The sequence below is a fragment of the Theropithecus gelada genome, chromosome 6 (assembly GCF_003255815.1).
Source record: "Theropithecus gelada isolate Dixy chromosome 6, Tgel_1.0, whole genome shotgun sequence".
NCBI classification, from domain to species: Eukaryota; Metazoa; Chordata; class Mammalia; order Primates; family Cercopithecidae; genus Theropithecus; species Theropithecus gelada.
The window spans coordinates 167,128,048-167,151,332 of record NC_037673.1 but is presented as its reverse complement, the minus strand read 5'-3'; the positions used below and the strand labels follow the sequence as shown (position 1 = coordinate 167,151,332).

The following is a 23,285-nucleotide window of genomic DNA, read 5'->3' as shown; positions in this document are numbered from 1 at the left end:
CACATATGAATCATGTCATAAAGTGAAATGAAAAGAAATGATTTCAAAGGTAGGCAAAGTTTCATCATGAGCAAGAATTCATTTTATAAGTAACAAGAAACCAATAAAAAAATTTAAGCAGAAAAATTGCACAGGAAAAATTTTTCTTAAAGACTGGGCAAACTTAAAGTCTGACAAAAGCACATATAATGACAATAGAAACAGACACCTACCCTGCTGGGCGAGAGAAAATAAACTGTTACAACACATAGGAAGGCAACCTAATAATATCTAGTAAAGCTTAAGATATATACATTTTACAGCCCAGCAATTCTACTATTTATCTTCACAAAAGTCTTACATATGCATGAAGAGGCAGATATGAGAATATTTACTGCAGTATTGTTTGGAAAAACTGAAAATCTGGAAACGATCTAGCATATCAACAATAAAATGACTGTATAATGGCATAGTAATCCACTTGAATACCACTCAATAATTAAAATAATTAGAACTATATGTGTCATTATGAATAAATCTCAAAAATAGTGATCAAAAAAGATGAATTCCGGCCGGGTGTGGTGGCTCATGCTTGTAATCCCAATACTTAGGGAAGCCAAGGTGGGTGGATCACCTGAGGTCTGGAGTTTGAAACCAGCTTGGCCAACATGGTGAAACCTCATCTCTACTAAAAATACAATAAAATTAGCCAAGCGTGGTGGCGCATGCCTGTAATCCAAGCTACTTGGGAGGTTGAGGCAGGAAAATCGCTTGAACCTGGGAGGCGGCGATTGCAGTGAGTCAAAATCGCGCCATTGCAGTCCAGCCTGGACAACAAAAGTGAAACTCCACCTCAAAAAAAAAAAAAAAAAAAGAATTCCTAAAGATCCAAACTGCATAATACTTTTATATAAAGTTAATAGTGCTATGTTTTGTTTATAAACACACAGAAATGTAGAAAAAGTACAAAATCATGGATGAGAATAATACTAAATTTAGGACAGTGGTTACTTTGGGGCAAGAAACTAGAGAAATAAAATCGGAGCAGCAACAGGATTATTAATGTTTAACTCAAAAATATACAGATCTAAAGCAAATATAGCAAAGCATTAAGACTTGACAAAACTGAACGATGGGCATATGAGTGTTCATTACATTATTCTCTTTGGTTTTCTAATAAAAAATACGCTGGTGGCAGTATGGAAAATAGACTAGAGTGGGGAGAAGCAAAATGGAAACAAAGAGGGCAAGTAGAATACTTCTGAAATTCCATGGGAAATGGCAAGCAGTGAGAGTAAGGCTAAAAAGAAAGGGGCAGAAGAAAGGAGTACACCTGAGAGATATTCTGAAAATAAAATTCACAGGATTAGGTGACAGATTGGATACAAGAGGTACAAAACGGAAATTCAATGTCATTCTTCTTTAACATAGGAGAACTAGGAAGAGAGAGTTTTAAAAGATAGTGAGTTCTTTTTTGGAAGTAAGTTTGAAGGGCCCATTCAACATCCCAGTGGAAAGATCCAATAGAAAGGAGGCAATATACCAAAGTGGTCGGCAGCTCAGGCTCTGCAGTCAGGTGCCTAGGGTTCAAATTCAGGTTGAACCACTTAAACGCATTAGTTAACCACTCTAAACCTCAATTTCCATGTCTACAGAAAGGGAGGATGTTAACAAAATCGCTATTTTCATAGCATTTTGTGAGAATGAAATTATATAATGCCTTTCAAGTCCTGGGCAAAATATGTGACACAGACTTATTGCTCAATAAATGCCTATGGCTACTGTTTACAACATTTTTCTCAGGCATAGGACTTCTACCACATACATCACTTAGGACATTTTAGTAATTCTACCTTGGTTCCTAAATAACTTATTTCTATAAATTATATTCTGCTGTCTATACAGGCTTTTATAAAATGTTCAAGATGCTTAATATCATACTTTATTTATAACTGCTGAATAATTTCACTCAAGTCAGTGTAATTTTCCAACTCAAGAATATATCCTTTATTACCTGAAAGTATTATACATGAGATCTAGGCCAAATTCCTATAGAATTCTACTAAATACACACATTCAACAGTAAGTTGAAAGCACACAAACAATACATACATGCCAGGCTCTTTCAGACGATAACAATAAACAAGGCAGAAATAGTACTAACCAAAATTATAGTCTATTCACTAACAAGTAATTACAAAGCAGTGTAATAAATATTAAAACAGGGAACAAATGGGTGCTACAGAACACAGACAAAAAGAACACTCACAACTTGAGAGTTAAAAAGGGCATCCCAAAGGATGGGGTCTCTGACAACAATAAGAAGTTGGCAGAATAAGGCAGAGAAATGAAAGCTGGATTAAAAAAAAATAGTGTCTTAACCCATTTATGCCTGAGGTTGGAATTTTTTGAATTTTTGCAATCAGACCTTGGTGATGACCTTGAGCAGCAGGATATAAGTAACTCCTGCATGCTCAGTGTTCCAAAAATGGAACATTAGGCATAGTTAAGCACGGGGAACATTTTCTTCTAATACCTGGAATTAACAGAGAGCACAGACTGTTGAAGAACCTGAAATAAGTTTACCATATATAAAGTATACAGTGCAAGTATGGTGTACTGAAGTATGAAGCTGGCGACATATGCAGAAGAGAGATTGGGAAGAACCTTGAAGTCATACTCTATATGATGCAATTAAATGAGACTGCTTAAAAGTGCTTAGCACAGTTCCCGGTACAAAATAAGCACACATTAATTGTTAAACATTCATTTGCTATTACCTAGTACTCTCCCACTTTTTGCCACAATTTGGAATCAGACAATACACCCACCAAGAAATATGTTCTACCCACTCTTCTTTACATAGTTGGTTGCTAAAAAAACTGTATATATAGTACTTTATAGTACTTATGAAATGTCTTAGAGAGTCTGTTCTTTCATTAGTAAAATGAGGACATTAACACCAACCTTGCAAGCCTACAGTAAGGAATAAAGCTAGTATGAAGAGTTCCTAGTAAGGAATAAAGCTAGTATGAAGAGTTCCTAGGACAGTGATGGGACACATAATTAAGGACTTCCGAAGATGATTTCTATTAAGACAGATTAGCAGGTAAGTCAGAGAAATCAGAAAGTAGGAAGATTTAGTTTCACTCTGGGGTTATGCAATAGAAATGCCTTAGAAATTTTGTCACCTTAGGACTAACTTCTTTTAATAGGGTAAGATACACACACCAACAATGTTAAAGTTACAATAAAGGAGTCAATACCATTCTGATGACGTGTTTACTTTTTCCTAAAGTGCAAGCTTTTTCAAAAACGAAAAAGTAATCTGTAATTTGCTTTTTTCACAATTATCTTACATTAAAAGTTTTCAAAGAAAATCCAAAATCCCATAGCCCTAAAACAACTAGTCTCATTTTACATATTTCCTTCCAGGTGCCTTCAAAACAATAATTAGGTTTTTCTACTCCGTATTATACTGTTTTAAGACTTAACACCAAATGGATACTGTATTAGCAATATTTTGAGGGCAACCCTTTTGCAAAAAGCAAAGATACTCTCTAGACATATTAAACAAGAAAATTTATCATCATTTGATTTATATTCAATCTTCAAGTATCACATCTGGGACTATAAAAAAGGCACTCTGTTATATAAATTTTACAGTAAATAATTATTGTCTGATTCTAATTTGTCTTACTGACAACCTAAAACATTTATTTCTAGCTACTCTTTTTCTTCCAAATGGTCTCATTAGGTGGCAGCTAAATTCTAAGAGAATTTTATTGATATTAATCCTAAATGACAATATCATAATATATTTGAGAAAGAAATTATCAAGTGACATCATTTCCTTAAAAAAGTAAAGAATATTTTACCTGAAATAAACTAAAGGATAATCTTAAAATCAAACAAAATGTTTTTTTCACACTACTACACAATTATTATCAGAACATCCTAAGTAAACTGAAGGTTAAGTTAAACTTCCTAAGACAAAACAGCTAAAATGAGTATAAAAAGTTTATTTTAGAATTTTCAAATAAAAAATCCTACAACATCACTAAAACAAACTGTAAATTCAAAAGAAATGAGAATATCCTTAGGACTTCTTATGGAGAAGATTTTACTCAGTGTCAGTATCTAATTCTACTAAATATCTGCTTAGGGTTCACATAAATGCCCTTAATAATCTTTCATTAGACTTTAAGATCAAGTCATCTTAACTTGCTGATGCTAAACATTCAATTATCATACTATGAGTATTCCTAACATTAAGGTTATCTGCAGTCTCTTAAGGACACATCTAATTTTCCTAGTCCTCGTTATTTAATCATGTAAAAATGCCAAGAAATTAGTGAAACATACTGGAAGCCACATAAATAAATAAGTGTCAAAAAAACCCTGGAACTACTAAAACAGCAAATCTTATGCTTTCAGTCTTGAAATACAATAAGGCAAAATTGATTAGTGTTTAAAATAATCTCAACTATTTAATGACAATCCATGTAAAACATATTCACTACCTCTCTTGTCACTCAATCTTTAAAGAAAATGGTAAATTAGGTATAAAACAAGCAACTTAATTTTACATTGCACTTCAATACCAATTCATCAATAGATTAATCAATTACACATCTTATGTAGAAATTTCCCAAATATATCATTCAGTTATATATGTACATCTTTCTTCATCTCCAATAACATGTTTTAAACTCTCTAGTAGTAAAAACCTACCTTTGAGGTTCTTTGAAGTTGATCACCAACATATGTTTTACGAAACTGATCCAAGAACCACAGAATTGCAAGCTCTATTTTCTCATTAGAACACCGAGGCAATCCAGTATCCATTAAAGATATAAGCTGAAAAACTCTTCATGAAGAGGGGGGAAAAAAGCTTCAGTACAAAACCTTAGAGAAACATTAAAACACTTACCATAAATGTAGTATAATACATAATCACTGTAAAAAGTGGGAAAATACAAAAACACATAAAGAAAATATTTTTTGAATCATCTGAAATCCTACTACTGAGAGATATTACAACTTGGTCTAATTCCTTCTAGCCTTTTTTCCCTAAGACATACACACACATGCACATAAATGCAAAACTCTGTATGTATATACAGATATTATTTTACTAAAAACTGATAAAATAAATGCATGGCATACACATAAAAAATCCTACACATAGATATAAATTTTCAGTAAAAGAAGAACGATATTAAGTACGTAGTCTTGTATTTCACTTTTTTACTTAATCTTATATTTCTAAATAATTAAATATTTTGAGGTTATGACTCAAAGTTCCAAAAAAATCCAGAGGTACATCTATCAAAAGTTATATCCCACCCTTAATGAATAATAAAAGTTTACCTTAAACTACAAGGTGATCTTAACAAAATCAAATATTTCTAACACCAGTTAAACTATTATTAAGAGAAAACCATAATTTTTCTATTTATTACTATTCAAAACTATTATTAGGAAATTATAAATGAACTGAAGATTATGTTAAATTTCCTACAGAAAAAGCTTAATTCAATATAATGAAAAACTTCGTGCAGAACCTCAAAAAAGAAATCCTTCAATATTATCTATTTTCATTAAAATTTTCTGGTGGATGATTGCCAAGTACCTTGTGCTAACAAAATCAATATAATATAATAATTTTTCAAGAGACAGAAGTAGAGGTTGTTGAGGAAACAGTACCCTTTTCTAATTTGCACAAAGGCAGCTCTGCCCAGCCCTGACACATCCAGTTTTCCATATATGCACACATGAACATATACACACACATTATTAACAGTTTATATGTCCTTCCAGATAATGTTTTATGTATGTACATGCAAATATGACTATAGATTCTCCTCCTAAACCTTCTGAACACATAGAATGTATTACCCACATGGTTCTAAGCTTAGCTTTTTCCATTTAACAATCTGTCTTAGAGCTCTTTATCCATCAGACATAAGAAGGTTCCTCATACTCTTCTGAAGCTGCTTAACATTTCATTACATAAATACACCATAATATTTTCAAACATTCCCCTACTGATGGATGCTAAAGTTGTTTACAATTTTTTTGCTGTTACAAAATGCTGCAATTAACAATCTTGCATATGTCATTTCACACATGTCCATCTATAACATACATTTCAAAAAGTCAAGCTACTCACTCAAATGCATAAATTATTACAATTTTGATAGCTATTACCAAAGTGCACTCCATAAAAATTAAAATAATTTATACTCTTACCATCACTCCATAAGAGTATCTATATACATACAGACAAGATAATTCAGGATGACAGAAAATTAGAATTTCTGGAAAGTTGAAAAATGGCATCTCGGTGTATTTTAATTTGTATACCTCTTACGCATGTGAGGTTAAAAATTTTTCATGTCATTTTCTGTGACCTGTTTGCTCATATACTTTGCTGATTTTTTTTCCATTTAGTTGTCTTTTAATTACTGAGTTTTACAAATTATTTACACATCAGAGGGTTGACCTCTTTGCCTACAATTGAACTGTAAACAACTCTGTGTTTCAATTGTCTCTTGGCTTTATGACAAAGGTCCCCAACCCCAGGCTGCAGACTGGTACTAGTCCGTGGCCTGTCAGGAAACAGGATGCACAACAGGAGGTGGACAATGAGCAAGCAAGCATTATCGCCTTAGCTCTGCCTCCTGTCAGATCAGTGGCAGCACGATTCTCACAGGCGTGCAAACCCTACTGTGAACTGTGCATGCGAGGGATCTAGGTTGTGGGCTCTTTATGATAATCTAATGCCTGGTGATCTGAGGTGGAACAGTTTCATCCTGAAACCATCCCCTGCCCTGGTCCATGGAAAAACTGTCTTCCACTAACCAGTCCCTGGGATCACTGCTTTATAATGTTTAATGCCATGCAGAAGTTTGTTATTGTTTTTCTCATGCAGAAAATTTGATCAATTTTTTCTTTCATGGATTTTGCATAATAGCAAGGTCTTACCTGAATCTGAGGAATTTTGTGATTCTTTCTTTCTACATTTACCTCTATGATACATTGGGATTAATCTTGATTATACAGTGTGAGACAGGGAGCTAACATTATTTTTTAAAGATGCCTATCCAGTTGCTTCAAAACCATTTATTTCCTGTAGAGTTTATCTTTTGTTCACCATTATGAAGTACTTATCATATATACTAGGATTCACTGATGCATTCAAAACACTTACTGAACCCTTTATTCTTTTCTACACTCCATCACACTAAATACATCCTGACCAATTACTTTTACCATATTATTAATTTTCCAAAGCACTGTTTTTAATGGTTGCATAAAATTAAGGCTACGTCAAAATTTAATCATCTTATTTTGGATAAAAATTCATATTTCTAAGTAAAACATAATTACTTTCCCCTCCTTTATCCTCAATGACTTCTCGAAACAAAATATCTAAGTCACAGCATACGAACTTTTTCAAAAACTTGCTATGTATTGCCAACATATTAAGAAAAAATATTTTGACAAGCGTTTTTATAGTGATTATTTCCTATATTTATAAATAAATCTACTTATTTAAAAGTACCCTTTGCATACCAAATATCCTCAGTACTGCTAAGATTTACGGAGAACTTGCTAAGGAAATTAGATTTAAGAATTAGATTGTTACAACCAGGTTTTGAGGTTTTTTTTCTAAAATGATGCTTGATACGCTTATCCTCTAATTTTGAGAGGAGGAGTAAAGCTAAATTTTAAAATCTGTTTACCGGTGAATTAGCAGATTATTGGAGTAGGTTTTAGTTAAATAAATAGATGTATACATCAAACTTCATCTCTGGAGCCAAGTGATTTGTCAAGTGACTTAAGGAAGGTATCTTGCTTTTAAATTCTTTACTGCATAGGACCTCCCTTCTCCTACTCAAGTTCTTTGTTGATTTTATGTACTTTCTTTTGTTTACTTTTATTTCCTTTTTATAGCACACATTCCCAAATTCAAAGAAGATGTGGAACAAAAAGTCTGTTGTGGTGCCTTTACAACTCATATTAAGCTGGTGATCTGCATTTGCCTAAGAGGCAATCATATCCCCACCAGGAGGAGAGTAGGAATGAGTTCCCAGCAGGGTACACAATCCATTTGTCAAAGAAGTTTTAGCAGTTGTATAGGTTCAGCTGCAAGTGTCTGAAATCCAAAATAACAATGGCTTAAATAATATAGTTATTTATTTCTCTCTCAAGCAAAAATCCACGGTAGTTCCCTAAAGCTAGCTGGTGCTCCATGATGTATCAGGGGCTCAGGTTCCTTCCATCTTGTCACACTTGCCTCCACAAGCACTTTGTGGTCTAAGGTAGCTTCTTCAGCTCCACGTTCGGTCTACATATGTTACACGTAACACGTTCATTTACACTCAACTTCCCGGAACACAGTCACTTTGCCACACCTAGCTGCAAAACAGCCTAGTAAATCTAGTCTTTATTCAGAGTGGACATCTGCCCAAGAAAACAATCAAGCACTTTATTATGGGAAGGGAAAGGAAGAAGAAATGAAAGACAATTGACAGTCTCTACCACAGTGCCACCTGAAGATGTGCTGCCACCTCTAACAAATGTATAAGACCAATGCCTATACATACCAATATAGACAGGTTTAGTATCCCTTTCCTGAAATGCTTCAAACCAGAAGTGTTTCCGATTTTTAATTTTTTAAAAATTTGGAATATTTGCATTATACTTACCATCTGAGCATCTCCAATCCAAAAATCCATAATCTGAAATGCTTCAATGAGCATTTCCTTTAAGCATGACCTTTGAGATTCATGTTGATGCTCAAAATGTTTCAGATTTTGAAGCATTTCGAATTTCAGATTTTTGGATTAGGGATGCTCAATGTGTATATAATATCCACTACCAGATCCAATTTATTGTCCTACATATATTATTCCTTTATCTTAAATTATTTCTGGTAAAAAGCACAGAATAAAAAGATAAATAATCTTTGATCCAAGTATAAGCATGCCATTTCAAACACAATGAAATGAATTTTGGATAACTGTTCTGAATTTTCCTAGGTATCCACCTAAATAAGTATTTCTTCAGTCAACAAATTTGAGGGCCCACTATATGTCAGATATGTGTTAGGCATTCAAAATACAACAAAGGACAAGACATATATATCCCCAGTCCTCTAGAAATCTATAATCTATAAAGAAGACGACAAAAGAAGCAGTTAGAATAAAGAATGACAAGTCCTATAACAAATGCTATCTCCTAATATTCTAGGATAGAACAAGGCAAAGCCATAGATTGTTGCGACAAAGAGGAAAGCATGTGTAGCCATCTAAAGGGGCAGGGGGCTAGGCGCGGTGGCTCAGGCCTGTAATTCCAGCACTTTGGGAGCCCAAGGCAGGCAGATCCCTTGAGGTCAGGAGTTTGAGATCATCCTGGCCAACACGGTGAAACCCTGTCTCTACTAAAAATAAAAAAATTAGCCAGGCATGGTGGCAGGCGCCCGTAACCCAGCTACTCAGCTGTATAATGTTCAACATGGCTATAATGTAGTGAATGGCAGAAAATGAGGCTAATGGGACAGGCAGGAGCCAGAAAATGAACAGCCTCAATAAGCCATGTTGTTAATCTCAAAAACAATGAAGTCACTGCATAGTTTAAGCAAACATCCCAGTGAAACAGTCCAATGGGTGTTTGGAAGTCAGAAGACAAGAATTACTGAAACAAAATACAATCACTGAGCAATGCTGAGGGCCTAATTGAGGTTAAAAACAACAAGTGACAATGGGTCCTATCCACAGAAGTGTGCAATTTCTTTTACTATCACTCAACAAATTCCCTCAGGGTTAAGCTTTTGCCACACAGAGGAGATAAAATACAGCAGTAAGCAAAACAAAGCTTATTCCTTCCCTTACTCTGTAGAAAAAACAACATCAAGAGGTAGTAAGTACTATTAAGAAAAATACAGTGGGGTAAAGATGTTATTTTGGATAGGGAGGTCAAAGGAGCTCTCTTTGAAAAAGACATCTGGGTACAGAGACCTGACTGAAGCGAGGGAGAACAGTTAACCCTTGAACAACACAGGTTTGAACTGTGCGGGTCCACTTATATGCAAATTTTCTTGCGCCGCTGCCATCTCCAAGACAGCAAGACGAACTTCACCTTCTCAGCATTTAAGCCTACCCAATGTTTAAGATGAGGAGGATGAAGACCTTTATGAAGATCCACTTAATGAACAGAAAATTTATTTTCTCTTACTTATGATTTCCTTAATAACATTTCCTTTTCTCTAGCTTCCTTTGTTAGAATACAGTATATAACACATATAACATACAAAATATGTTTTAATTGACTGTTTATGTTATCAATAAGGTTTGCAGTCAGCAGTAGGCTACTAGTAGTTAAATTTGGGGGAGTCAAAAGTTATAGGCAGATTTTCAACTGTGTGGGAGTTCGGTGACCCTAACTCCCTCATTGTTCAAGGGCCAAATGTACTATACAAACATCTGGAAGAAAGTATTCTTAGCAGAAGAAAGAGAAGCGCAAAGGCCCTAAAGTGAAAACACACTGGTAATACTCAAAGGAGAGCAAGGAGGCCAGTGTTAAATGGGAAAGGGTAGGAATGAGGTCAGAAGTGGCACAGGATACTCTGGGCCATCACAGGGCCTTGAAATTTGTCTCAAGTGTGATAGGAAGCCACTGGAGGCTTATGAGTAGGAAAAGGGGAGAAATATTATCTGATCAGAAGGCAGTTGAAGTTATTTACATAATAGTAGGGTTTGGGAGAGAGAGGAAAACTCTGAGCCAGTTATTAAGGTCTTGATAATGAGGGATGACTGGGAGATGAGTAGGTGACAGCAATGAGAGACAGAGGGTGGCACAGCTAAGTAAAACAGGTCTGAAAGAAGCTAGCACTCTACTAGCACTAGTGGATTATATTTATGCCTAGTGTTCCACTATTGGAATTGGGTTGGGTTCCACTATTGGAAATGGGTTAACAGGACACATGATGAGTAAGACAAAATCCCCGAAGAATCTCTCAAGAAGTTTTCATTTTAGTCATGATGAATGAAACTAAAATTACTATAAAATGTCTTTATTTAATTAGAATTACGTGGCCTGAGTATAATTACATTTATTTGCTATGTTTAAAGTAGTATGTTTCAATCATAATTATAAATCATCACAATGTTAGGAGCTTTTATGACTCAAACTTTCATGCCAAAATAGCACATAAGTTTTGGCAGGAGCTTCACGATCTCCTAATTTGGTAGTGTTCTCCGAGGAGTAGGAATGCTATCATATACAACATATAGAAGGCCACAGTACTTGTAGTTCCAATTATTTGGAACATCTTCATATGAAAGTGATTTTTTTGTAATTTTACATAAGACATCATTCTTAATTTAGAATCTCAATATTCTAAAATGCCTATTTATTTCCAGACTGCTGGGTAAGTCCTAGAATACGCCCCACCTTGAATTGCTTGGCCCTGCTTGCACACCCACCAACCACACTATCATCTCTCACCTCATCCCTGGCTTCAGCCACTTGTCTTGTAGCCCCAGAAAAGATTCACACAGTTTCTGCAGTTACAAATCTTCCCAGAAAGGAGAGACAAACCACCATTCCTGTTCATAGCTCCAACAGGACCAATTAAAGCTCTGTCTCCCCAGCAGCCCCTCAAAGAGGCCAGGAAACACAACTAAGAAGTGTGGAAAAGTTAAATCCCCCAGGAGTAGACATTAACCAGTAAGAAACGAGACACAGAAAGAAGCCAACGGATATACACTGCTTGTCCTTACTCCCCCAACCACGAGTTGTTCTGAGGCACAAGTGGTTTCATGTGGCCTCTGGGGAAAATTCCTATAAAAGCAAGCAACCAGTTGTATTTTATCAGTAATACACCACCTTACATAGTTGGTTCTCATTGTTCATGGTAGTTATGTTCTATAAAGTCACTGTGAACACTGAGTCAGTGAATAATGAACCATTGCTCCTAGGTAAAATACAGAATTAGGTTCCTGCAAGCCTCTGGTGACAACATTTTGGTCAATGGATTACAATCTTGTTTCATGTGTGTTTCTGTTTAGAGAGGCTTTTTCAAATATACTGTTGACTTGTTAACACTGAACTTACACACTACTGCAGTATTCACAGTACTCCCACTGGTGCCCAGACAGAGAATCTAACCCATGTATGGCACATGATAGCCTTTTTGTATTTAGGAACACTAAACAGCACTTTAACAATATAGCTGGGCTATTTTAAACACTGAAAGCACCAACAAAAAGCACAAAAGTACGACAAATGTGGCTCTAAACAGAATATAAAAAGGACAATTCTTTGCAGTACGAGAGCTGAAACAAGGCAGAATATCACCTGTTCAACCTCAGTTGGGAAAGTGCAACACAAAACTCAAATTTCTTCATCCCTATGCACATGTCTGCAAGTGACCACAAAAGCACCATGAGGACTGATTTTGGGGTTAGAAACACATTTTATCAAGTAGGCAAATTCACAAAAAATGGAACCCAGGTATAATGAGGATTGACTGTATTTGTTTTCTCTTATTGTCTCACTTACTTTCCCTTTCCTCCTCTTCTTTCTTCTCTAAAAATGTACTCTTTTCCCTAACTCTAGAAAAATATTAGCCCATGAACTTCACCAAAGGCTCTGTTTTCCAGGGAATGCAGGCTAAAACACAAATCTTAGTTCAAAATGTTCAGTATGTTTGCTGCTTAAATAAAAAACTAATTTTTTTTTCTCATTGTCAAATATACACCTACTTTATTTCCTAATATACATTTTCTCACGAGATAGTGGCAGTGTGTGTGTGCACACGTGTGTGTGTGTGTGTGTGTTTTGAGACAGAGTCTTACTCTGTCGCCCAGGCTGAAGTACAGTGGCACGATCCCAGCTCACTGCAAGCTCCGCCTCCGGGGTTCATGCCATTCTCCTGCCTCAGCCTCCCTCCCAAGTAGCTGGGATTACAGGCTCCCGCCACTATGCCTGGCTAATTTTTGTATTTTTAGTAGAGACGGGGTTTCACCGTGTTAGCCAGGATGGTCTCGATCTCGTGATAGAGATCACGAGATCCGCCCACCTCGGCCTCCCAAAGTGCTGGGATTACAGGTGTTAGCTACCGCGTCCAGCCATGTATTTCCCTACTTGATGATTAAACTTTAAAAAAAGATCAGCTGGGCACGGTGGCTCACACCTGTAATCCCAGCACTTTGGGAGGCCAAGGCAGGCAGATCACCTGCCAGGCAGATCGGCAAGGCAGGCAGAGTTGGAGACCAGCCTGATCAACATGGAGAAACCCCATCTCTACTAAAAATACAAAATTGGCCAGGCAAGGTGGCACATGCCTGTAATTCCAGCTACTTGGGAGACTGAAGCAGGAGAATCACTTGAACTCAGGAGGTGGAGGTTGCGGTGAGCCAAGATCGTGCCATTGTACTCCAGCCTGGGCAACAAGAGCAAAATTCTGTCTCAAAAAAAAAAATCAAACTATAGCAAAAAGTATGCCTAATTTCCACTTTATTAAATATGTAATGTTGTCTTAAAAGATGGTGCAGAAGCAAATTTTTTGCTTGGTTGAAAATTAACTAAAGCATTTTAAGGAAGCCCCAAACACCTATTATTCATATTTTCAAGTAATTTAATTTGATACAGAAAATAATAAATCTCAGAAAAACTAAAAATATTCATGATCCATGAAGATTCACATTTTATTGAAGAAACAGTTTAAAGGTTGAAAGGAAATGGAACAAAATGAAATTTTTTATCCAAAAGTACAACAGATTTACTAAGCACTTGGAAATATATTTAAGAAGAATAATGAAGGAGAATATCACAACTAGGTGTAACAATTTTAAGGTCTTTAATAGGGTAAAAATATATAACAATATACTTCTAAGACCAATGGAAAAGTACGAAAGGCCTGAAAAAAAGATGTAATAATTTTGTGTAAGATATAAGTGGCACTTCAAATCAGTAGAGGGTAGGATTGGCATTAACTGGAAATCTTGGAAAAAATATATGAAACCAAATGTCAAGATATATTAAAAATAAATATAAAAAGCTATTAATAATACCAAAGAGAGCTGGGAGAAAATACAGGTGGATATTTTTATTAACCAGAAGTGGGAAAAAAATCTTTCTAAATATAAGCAGCAGAGAAATATGAAGGAAAAAGTCCACAGATCTGAATACATAATATTTAAAGCCAGTAAAGAAGAAATTTCTGAAGTAAAAACACGGAGAAAACATTTTCAAAATGAGGAGCAAAATATTAACATCTCTGAGACATATATATGTGTGTATATATATACACACACACACACACACACACACACACACTGAGCTCTTACAAGTAAGGTAGAAAAGATCACAAAAGAAAAGAAGGTAAATAATACAATCAATATAGATATAAAAGTCACAAAGAAAAAATGGCAAAGCTGGGAGTGGAAAAGAATGTTTGATACCACTAGTAACCAAATAAATACAAATTGAAACAATACCTTTGTTACCTATAAACTGGCAACAATATGAACCCTACTCTCTGGCAGCTCAACCACTAACAAATGTTAACTATCGTACAATTAGGGTTCAGCACAGTGGTCCCCAACCTTTTCGGCACCAGGGACCAGTTTCCTGGAAGACAATGTTTCCATGGATGGCGTTTGGGGTGGTGTGGGGTGATGGTCTCAGGATGAAACTGTTCCACCTCAGATCACCAGACATTGGATTCCCATAAGGAGCATGCAACCTAGATCCCTCACATGTGCAGTTTAGGGTTCACGCTCCTATGAGAATCTATGTCCCTGCTGATCTGACAGGAGGCAGAGCTCAGGCGGTAATCCTTGCTCACCTGCAGCTCACCTGCTACGCAGCCCAGCTCCTAAGAGGCCACGGACCAGTACAAGGGTTGGAAACCCTTGGTTCAGAGGATACATTGGTCCTTTTTCAGAAAACCATGTGGTAATGAGTACTGAAAGTCTTTCAAATGCTACATAACCTTTGACCAGCTATTCTGCATTTAGGAACGAACTCTTAATGAAATTATCTCAATCGATATAAAGATATAACTAAAAATAATTTAGTTATATCTAAAAGTAATTTATAATAAGAAAAAATTGAGAAACAACCTAAAATTCCAAAAACAAGGGTCTATTTAAATTATTGTACAGCTTAGAAAATTTAATGTCTAGGTGAAATGTTGATATTGTGCTTGATTTTAAAAAGTAGTGTTGCTGTGTGTGTGTGTGTGTGTGTGTGTAATATATCACTAATTGCCAAGCACTGTTCTAAGCATTTAAAAAAATAAATTCCTTGTAACAGCCCAAAATAAGTTAGGTATTATTATTAGCTATATCTTATATTGTTTTGTAATGTTTAAGAAAAGTTGAAAAACACACATGCAGCAAACATATACCCATATACATTAATTAAAAAGACTCAAAGGGACTTTACAAAATAACAGTAGTGGTTATCTCCAGATTAACACACAATTTTTATTTTCATTTGAATTTTTAAGTCTTCAATAAAAACGTGTATGACTCTAAGGAGATTTGTTATTAAAAATAAAATACATGGAAAATCAATTCACTTGTATTATTCATATATAGAAATTTTCCTCAGGTTAGAATAGAAACTTGAAGAGAATAATTCAACTGCTTTTTCCTAAGGCTGTGGCCAATAGGTGACAAAACTTGCGATGGGTAATTGACTACCTAGTACTTTCTGACTAGATGCAAGTCATCTAATTTTACCACCTTTCCAATACACACTGGATGTGATTGCTCAGATCCTAAGTAATAAAAAGCAACTTAAATCTTTATTACATTATTTGCACAAATATGTACAAAGTATTTTGAGTCTATCGCTTATTAGAGATTTGACTTCTACAAATCACTTAACCTTTGAGTCTTGGTTTTCTCAGCAATAAAAAGGGAAATAATACCTTCCTCAAAGGCCACATACAAAAATGTCTTCGCTCATAGTACTTGTTCAATAACTAATTTTTTTAACTATTTAGCAAAATTCAGTAAATTACACAGTTCTTACTTACCGACAGGATAATTCTCCATCCATAGCATCATGCTCATCTGTACTGGTATATGTTAATCTTCCTCCAACAACTGTCCCAACTAAGTATACCAGCCATGCAAGACGTCCTGATACAGAATAAGAAAGAAAAAAGTTTAAGAAGTATTCATAGAAACACAGCTTATTTTGGGAGAAATTCCAAAATTAGCACAACGATCTACTCTTCCAAACAAGTGATAAATCACTGTGAACTCAGTTCTTGATAGAAAGCAGATGGGTTTTAAGTTTATCAAGGCAGCAGAACAGGGAAATGCCATAGAATTTAGAGCCAAATAAAACTAATTTGAATCCCAGCTCTACTAAGTTGCTATGTGATCTTGCATAAGTTACTTATCTCTTTAAGTCTTAAGGTTTTCACTTGTAAAATGGAAAAAACAATGTCTACCATGAAGACACGACTGAAAATAAATTTGAGTACAAAACACTAAACTGTCTAGGACCAGGTCTGTTATTCAGTCAGGTCGTACTCTTATGATCCAAGGACCAGCATCTTTTCTGAATGGTCAATGTCATGATAGTACCAGTGTGATCATTTTAAATATTTCCCCTGCTTGGAATATAATAGTAATAAATTTATTCCTTCTGTATTTTTATGCATGATATATAAAAAAATCCAAGATTTCACATTGTTTTGACAGTACAGTCAACTTCACAGCTGATAGCAGTAGAGGATTAAATAGCTTTAAAGCAGTGGCACAAATGGCAACATCTACAGTTTTCATAAATCTTACTTTGGGGGCAGCTGAAATTGACTAATTTAGAAATGGAAGTATTTACTGAATGATTTTTGCTTAAGGTATATTATTTTACATCTCTGGATTCATTGATCTAGGTGATCCTTCAGTACTTTTGAGACCTTTATAGATAATTAACAACATAAAATTATCTTTCTAAAAACAAATTTTATGCTATTCTTGGAGACTGATTTTTCAAAGATAAGAGGGCTATTTCATAATACTGAAATCAATTGTTTCTGATTAAGAAACCTTTTCAAGTAAAAATGTTTTTTTAAAAGGTATGGAATTGAACAATGAAGAAAAGAGGCTATCTGTGCTTGTTAGAAGACTCAGGAAGGATAAATAAAAGGTAGAAAAAGAACAAATTCTTTCTGTTTTCCCACGGATACTAGCAGTTATTACTATACTACAATTAATCAACAACTCTTTTATAAATTTTTGGAGAGACACATCAACCTTTTAGGGTGACAAGATTCCTGTAAATTAGAAATCTAACCTGGCAAGTATTCACATCCTTTATTCTCTCACAAAACAACAACAAATCAGAATTGACCAATTATGCAGCCTTATACATTAGGAATGTGAAATAGATTAAATAGGAGAACAAGAACACTAATTTGATCAAGTAATCCATTGAAAAACAGACTCAAGTTTCATCACATATAATTCATGACAAAAGTAACAGAACAAAAACTTCATGTAAGAAGCTTAAAGTAATCAGAAAGTTATCTTATGAATTTCAAAGTATTTTAGGGTCAATATAAAAATCTATCATAGAAAGTCTACCCTGATGACCCTGCTTTCTCTGTGGGCTCTATCAAGTGGCAGCTGCTTTTTCTTCCACTTCTCATGTACTTGAGCCTTGAATATGGAGTAGATGATCTTCATGTTCCTCATTTCTACTTCACATTTTATCTTTCTTCATCATGAAAGCATTTGCCTTTACATCTTACATCATCAATAACACTAACAAATATCCCTTCTTATTGCAATTTACTCTCCTGTAGATTATTTCTCCCTGTTTTTTGAAAGTATTGGTTCTTGGCTGCCACTCTTTCCAACAATATTTATATCATAATCACTAGTGATTTCAATATCTACAAAGATGAATCTTACAATTCCAACAATCCTTTGTTCTACTGGGAATCTTCAATCCATGAGCCTATCACTTTTTGAACAGCTTCACTTAAATATAATTCACATACCACACAACTAACCAACTTAAAGTACATAATTCAATGTTTTTTAGTAAATTAACAGGGTTATGCAAGCATCACCACAATCTAATTTTAGAACATTTTCATACTAGCTGTCATTCTGCATCCTACCACCATGCCCCTAGACCCTAAGCAACCACTAAGCTACTTTATGTCTCATTAAATTTTTCCCATTCTGGGCAATTCATATAAATGGAATCATACAGTGAGTGAGTGTTGTGATTGTCTCCTTTCACTCAGCATAATGTTTTCAAGGATCACCCATATTTTATCAATACTTATTTTTCAGTATCAATACTTATTTTTCTTTAGAGCTGAATAACATTCCATTATTTGTATAGATCTTATTTTTATTGATACACCATATTTGTTCATACTTGTGGTGTACATGTTGATACTTTTTTACATACGAAGAATGTGTAATGATCATGTCAGGGTATTTGGTGTATCTACTGCCTCAAGTATTCGCCATTTCTGCATTGAGAAGAATTCAAATCCTGCCTTCTAGCTATTTTGAAATTGTTAACTATAGTCACCCTACTCTATCAAACATTATAACTTATACCTTTTATCTAACTGTATGTTTATACTCATTAACCAACCTCTCTTCATCCTGCCCCACTCCCCAGCCCACCCACACACCATTCTCAGCTTCTCCTATCTATCATTCTATTCTTTACCTCAATGAAATGAAAATTTTAGGTCCCACATATGTATGACACATGGTATTTGTCTTTCTGTGCCAGGCTTCTTTCACTTAACCTCCAGTTCCATCTATGTTGCTGCAAATGATATGATTTCATTCTTTCTTATGGCCTAATGGTATTCTACTATGTATATATACCACATTATTTTATCCATCCATCAATGGGAATGTAGGTTGATTCCATATCTTTGCTATTGTGAACAGTGCTGCAACAAACATGGGAGTACAAGTATTCTTTTAACATACTGAACTCTTTTCCTTTGGATAAATGCCCAGTATTGGGATTGCCGGACCATATGGTAGTTCTATTTTTAATTTTTGAGAAATCTCCCTATTTTCCAAAATGGCTGTTTTAATTTACATTCCCACCACCAGTATGTAGGAGTTCCCTTTTATCCACATCTTTGCCAGCTTCTGTTATTTTTTCTGTTTAATAATAATCATTCTGACTGGGGTAAGATAGTATCTTACTGTGGTTTTGATTTGCATTTCCCTGATGATTAGTGATGTTGAGTATTTCTTCATACACCTATTGGCCATTTGTATGTTCTCCTTTTGAGAAATGTCTATTCACGTCATTTGCCTGCCATTTATTTGAATTATTTGGTTTTTTGTTTTTGTTTTATACTGTTATTTGTGATCCTTACATATTCTATTCCTCCCTGATCAGATAGTTCGCAAATATTTTCTCCCATTCAACTGGCTCTCTTCACTCTGTTGACTGTTTCCTTTGCTGTGAAGGGGCTTTTTAGCTTAATATAATCCCATTTGTCTATTTTGATCTTCATTGCCTGTGCTTTTGAGGTCTTAGCCATAAAATATTTGTATAGATCAATGTCCTGAGGTGTCTCCCCATGTTTTCTTCTAGTAGTTTTATAGTTTCAGGTCTTAAGTCTAATCCATCTAGATTTCATTTTTGTATATGGTAAGAGATAGAAGTCCAGTTTCATTCTTCTGCATCTGGATATACAATTTTCCCAGCACCATTTTATTAAAGAGGATATCCTTTCCCCAATGTATGTTCTTGACACCTTTGTCAAAAACCAATTGGCTGTAAATATATGATTTATGGGTTTTCTATTCTGTTCCATTGGTCTATGTGTCTGTTTTTATACCAATACCATGCTATTTTGGTTACTATGGATATATCACATTTCATTTACCCATTCAGTTAATGGACACTTGGATTGTCTCCATCTTTGGACTATTATAAACAATACTGCTATGAACATTTTTATACAAGATTTTATGTGGATGCGTGTTTTCATTTCTCTTGAGAATACCTAGAAGTGGAATTGCTGAGTTACATGGCACCTCTCCTTTTCACATTTTGAGGAACTGCCAAAATGTTTTCAAAAGCAGCTGCACCATTTTACATTCCCACCAGCAATGTATGAAGATTAAATTTATCCAAATCTTGCCAACACTTGCAGTTGTCTTTTTTATTATATCCATCCTAGTTGGTGTGAGGAGGTATTTGATTATAATTTTGATCTGCCTTTCCTTAATAACTAAGGCTATTGAGTATCCTTTCATGTGTTTAGCAGTCATTTGTGTGTCCTCTTTGGAGAAATGTCTATTCAAATCCATTGCCCATTTTTAAGGGTTGTCTTTCATTACTGGGTTGTAAGAATTATTTATGTATTCTAGATGCTAATCTCTTATCAGTCATATGATTTGCGGATATTTTCTCCCATTCTGTGGGTTGTACTTTCTTGATGGCATGCTTTGATGTGCAAAATTTGCAACTCTATTGTACCTAATTTGTCTAATTAATTAGATAATCTGGTTTATCTAATTTGTCTTCTGTTTTCTGCTTCAGGTGTCATATCTAAGAAATAGTTGCCCAACCCAAAGTCACTTAAAATTTACTCGGTCACCCAGGCTGGAGGGCAGTGATGAAATCATAGCTCACTGCAGCCTCTAACTCCCAGGCACAAGTGATCCTCCCAAACAGCTGGGATTACAGGCCCACACCAACATACCTACCTAATTTTAAAATATATTTTGTAGAGATGAGGTCTCACTATGTTGACCAGGCTGTTCCTGAACATCCTGGGCTCAAGTGATCCTCCCACCTTGGCTTCCCAAAGTGCTGGGATTACAGGCATGACCCACCGTCCCCAGGCCCTATAATGTGTACCTTTATGCTGGTACCAAACAGTCTTGATTACTGCTGTTTTGTAGTAAATTCTGAAATCAAAGAAAAAAAAAAATGAGTCTTCCAATTTCACTATTTTACAAGATTATCTTGGCTATTTTGGGTCCCATGGATTTCCATGGGAACTTTAGGACCAGTTTGTCAATCCCTGCAAAAAACCCATGCGATTTTAATGTGGATTGCATTGGATTTGGAGATCAATGTGAAGAGTATTGCCGTCTTAACAATATTAAGTCTTCTGATCCATGACCGTGAGAAGTCTTGCTGTTTCTTTACATCTTTAATTTCTTTCAACACCGTTACAGTGTCAGTATATAATTCTTACACTTCTTTTTAAAATGTATGCCTAAGTATTTTATCCTCTTTGATACTATTGTAAATGGACTTTCTTTCTTCCTTTCATATTCCATTGCTGATCGTTAAAAAACAGACATACCATGGATTTTATTTATTGATCCCGTATCCTGCAAGTTTGCTGATCTCTTTTATTAGTTTTTGGGAATCTGCCATTTTTTCACTCTCTCTTACACCCTTCACATATTCTCTACCCTATGTACCTAGCTTTAATTCTGTGGTCAATAATTATCAACTCTGCCTTGCATTTACATTTAGCTCCTCTTTTGCTATGATATACTCATCTTACAAAACCATAACTGTTTATGTCCACTACACCACTACTCTGCCAATACTCACACAGTTTAATATAACTGGGGAAAGATACAACTATGCTGACCCGTCTTACTTGATGTCACCTTCTCAGGCCTTACCAAGATATCCTATCAATTTTCAATACCTAGCATGGCAGTCTGTCTGCAAATATTCATCACCAATTCCTTCCTTCCATGTATGTATATGCCATCAAAAGGTGGAGTTTATTCTTCCAATCTTTGGAAATTTGTAACTGCTTTGACCAACAGAATTCGGTGAAAGTGACACCATCCTAGTACTGTGCCTAACCTTTATAAGAAGCGGCAAATTCCTCCAGTCTCTCAGAGAATGTTCACTCTGGGGAAGCCAGTCACCATTTAAGAAGACCATATACCCTGAGACCATTATACTGTTAGGATACCCAAACTAGCCATTTGGAGAGACTGAACAGAGACAGAAATGTCCAACTAGATAGAGTATACACTTTAAGCCTTCCAGTCCACACAACAGACCACTGAGTAAAGAAGCATTCAGGCAACTCCAGCCCCAACTGCCATCTGATTACAATGACTGAAAGATCCCTAAAGAGAACCATCTGCGACTTATCAACCCCTAGAACACTGAGAGATAATAATGCAATTGTTATCTGATAAGCCATTAAGTTCTGGCAATAGATAACACAATCCCCCCCAGCATTTACTATCTTCTTTCCTTGCTTTATTATTTTAAATCTTAGCACTTAACACTTTCTAACATATTTTACATATTTATCTTGTATGTTACCTGTGTATTCCAATAGAATGCAAACTGCATGAAAGCAGGTATTTTTGTCTGTTTTGCTCTCTATTGTATATCCAGAGCCTAAAACAATGCTGGGTATATTGTATATCATCAACAGATATGGGTTACTGAATTAAGAAATCATTATATAGAAAACACGGCATGAAAAAGGAAAGAAAAGGTTAACATTACCAATTTAGTAAATGTATTAAAATGTAGACCCATTATTAATAATGAACGGTAATAGTAATTATATCTCTATTGCTTAAATTAAAGCGACTTCTCCAATAATATTCAATATAAGATATGATATAGTTGATCCTCATTATTCATAGATTCCATTATTCGTGAATTTGCCTACTTGATAAAATTTATTTATAATCCCCAAATCAATACTCACAGTCATCTGCAGATATGCAAAGCAGTGAAAATCTGTAGTTGTCCAGTACGCATGTTTCAAGCTCAGAGCAAACAAAGTGAAACTCTACCTTCTTGTTTCAGCTTCATAATGTAAACAAGTATGCTTTAATGGTCTATCTACTGCCACATTTTTGTGTTTTTTATTAGTGATTTCACTGTTTAAGATGATCCTAGCATAATGCTGAAGTGCTATGCAGTGTTTCTAAAGAAAAAAAGCTTGTTATGCGTCTTATATAGAAAACACATTAGATAAGCTTTGTTCCAGCATGAAAAACAGTGCTGCTGGCTATGAGTTCAGTGTCAACAAATCGACAATATATATTGAATAAGGTGTTTTTCTACAGAAACATACATTTAAAAGGTTATGTGTTGGTTAGCTGATGAAAATGTTGCAGTCAGTGGCCCACAGGAGCAATGATTCGGTATTTGCTAATTTATTGTTCACAGTGACTTTATATAACATAACTACCAAACAATGAAAATTAGTAGTATTTCTGAGAATTTTACAGAGGTCGCCATTAACAGACTATGCTCCA

At 35.1% G+C, this 23,285-nt stretch overlaps 1 protein-coding gene across 2 annotated transcripts in view; it reads right to left on the bottom strand.

Annotated features, from left to right (window-relative positions):
• The window catches only part of RANBP17 (RAN binding protein 17), a 431,372-nt gene that overhangs the window by 324,914 nt on the left and 83,173 nt on the right, over nt 1-23,285 (bottom strand). For both annotated transcript variants that reach the window (XM_025387625.1, XM_025387626.1), the window contains exons 13-14: nt 16,043-16,148; nt 4,714-4,849 (exon numbers count right to left, since the gene is read on the bottom strand). In XM_025387625.1, the coding sequence (XP_025243410.1) occupies nt 4,714-4,849; nt 16,043-16,148 (242 nt within the window). The remainder of the gene's footprint in view (nt 1-4,713; nt 4,850-16,042; nt 16,149-23,285) is intronic.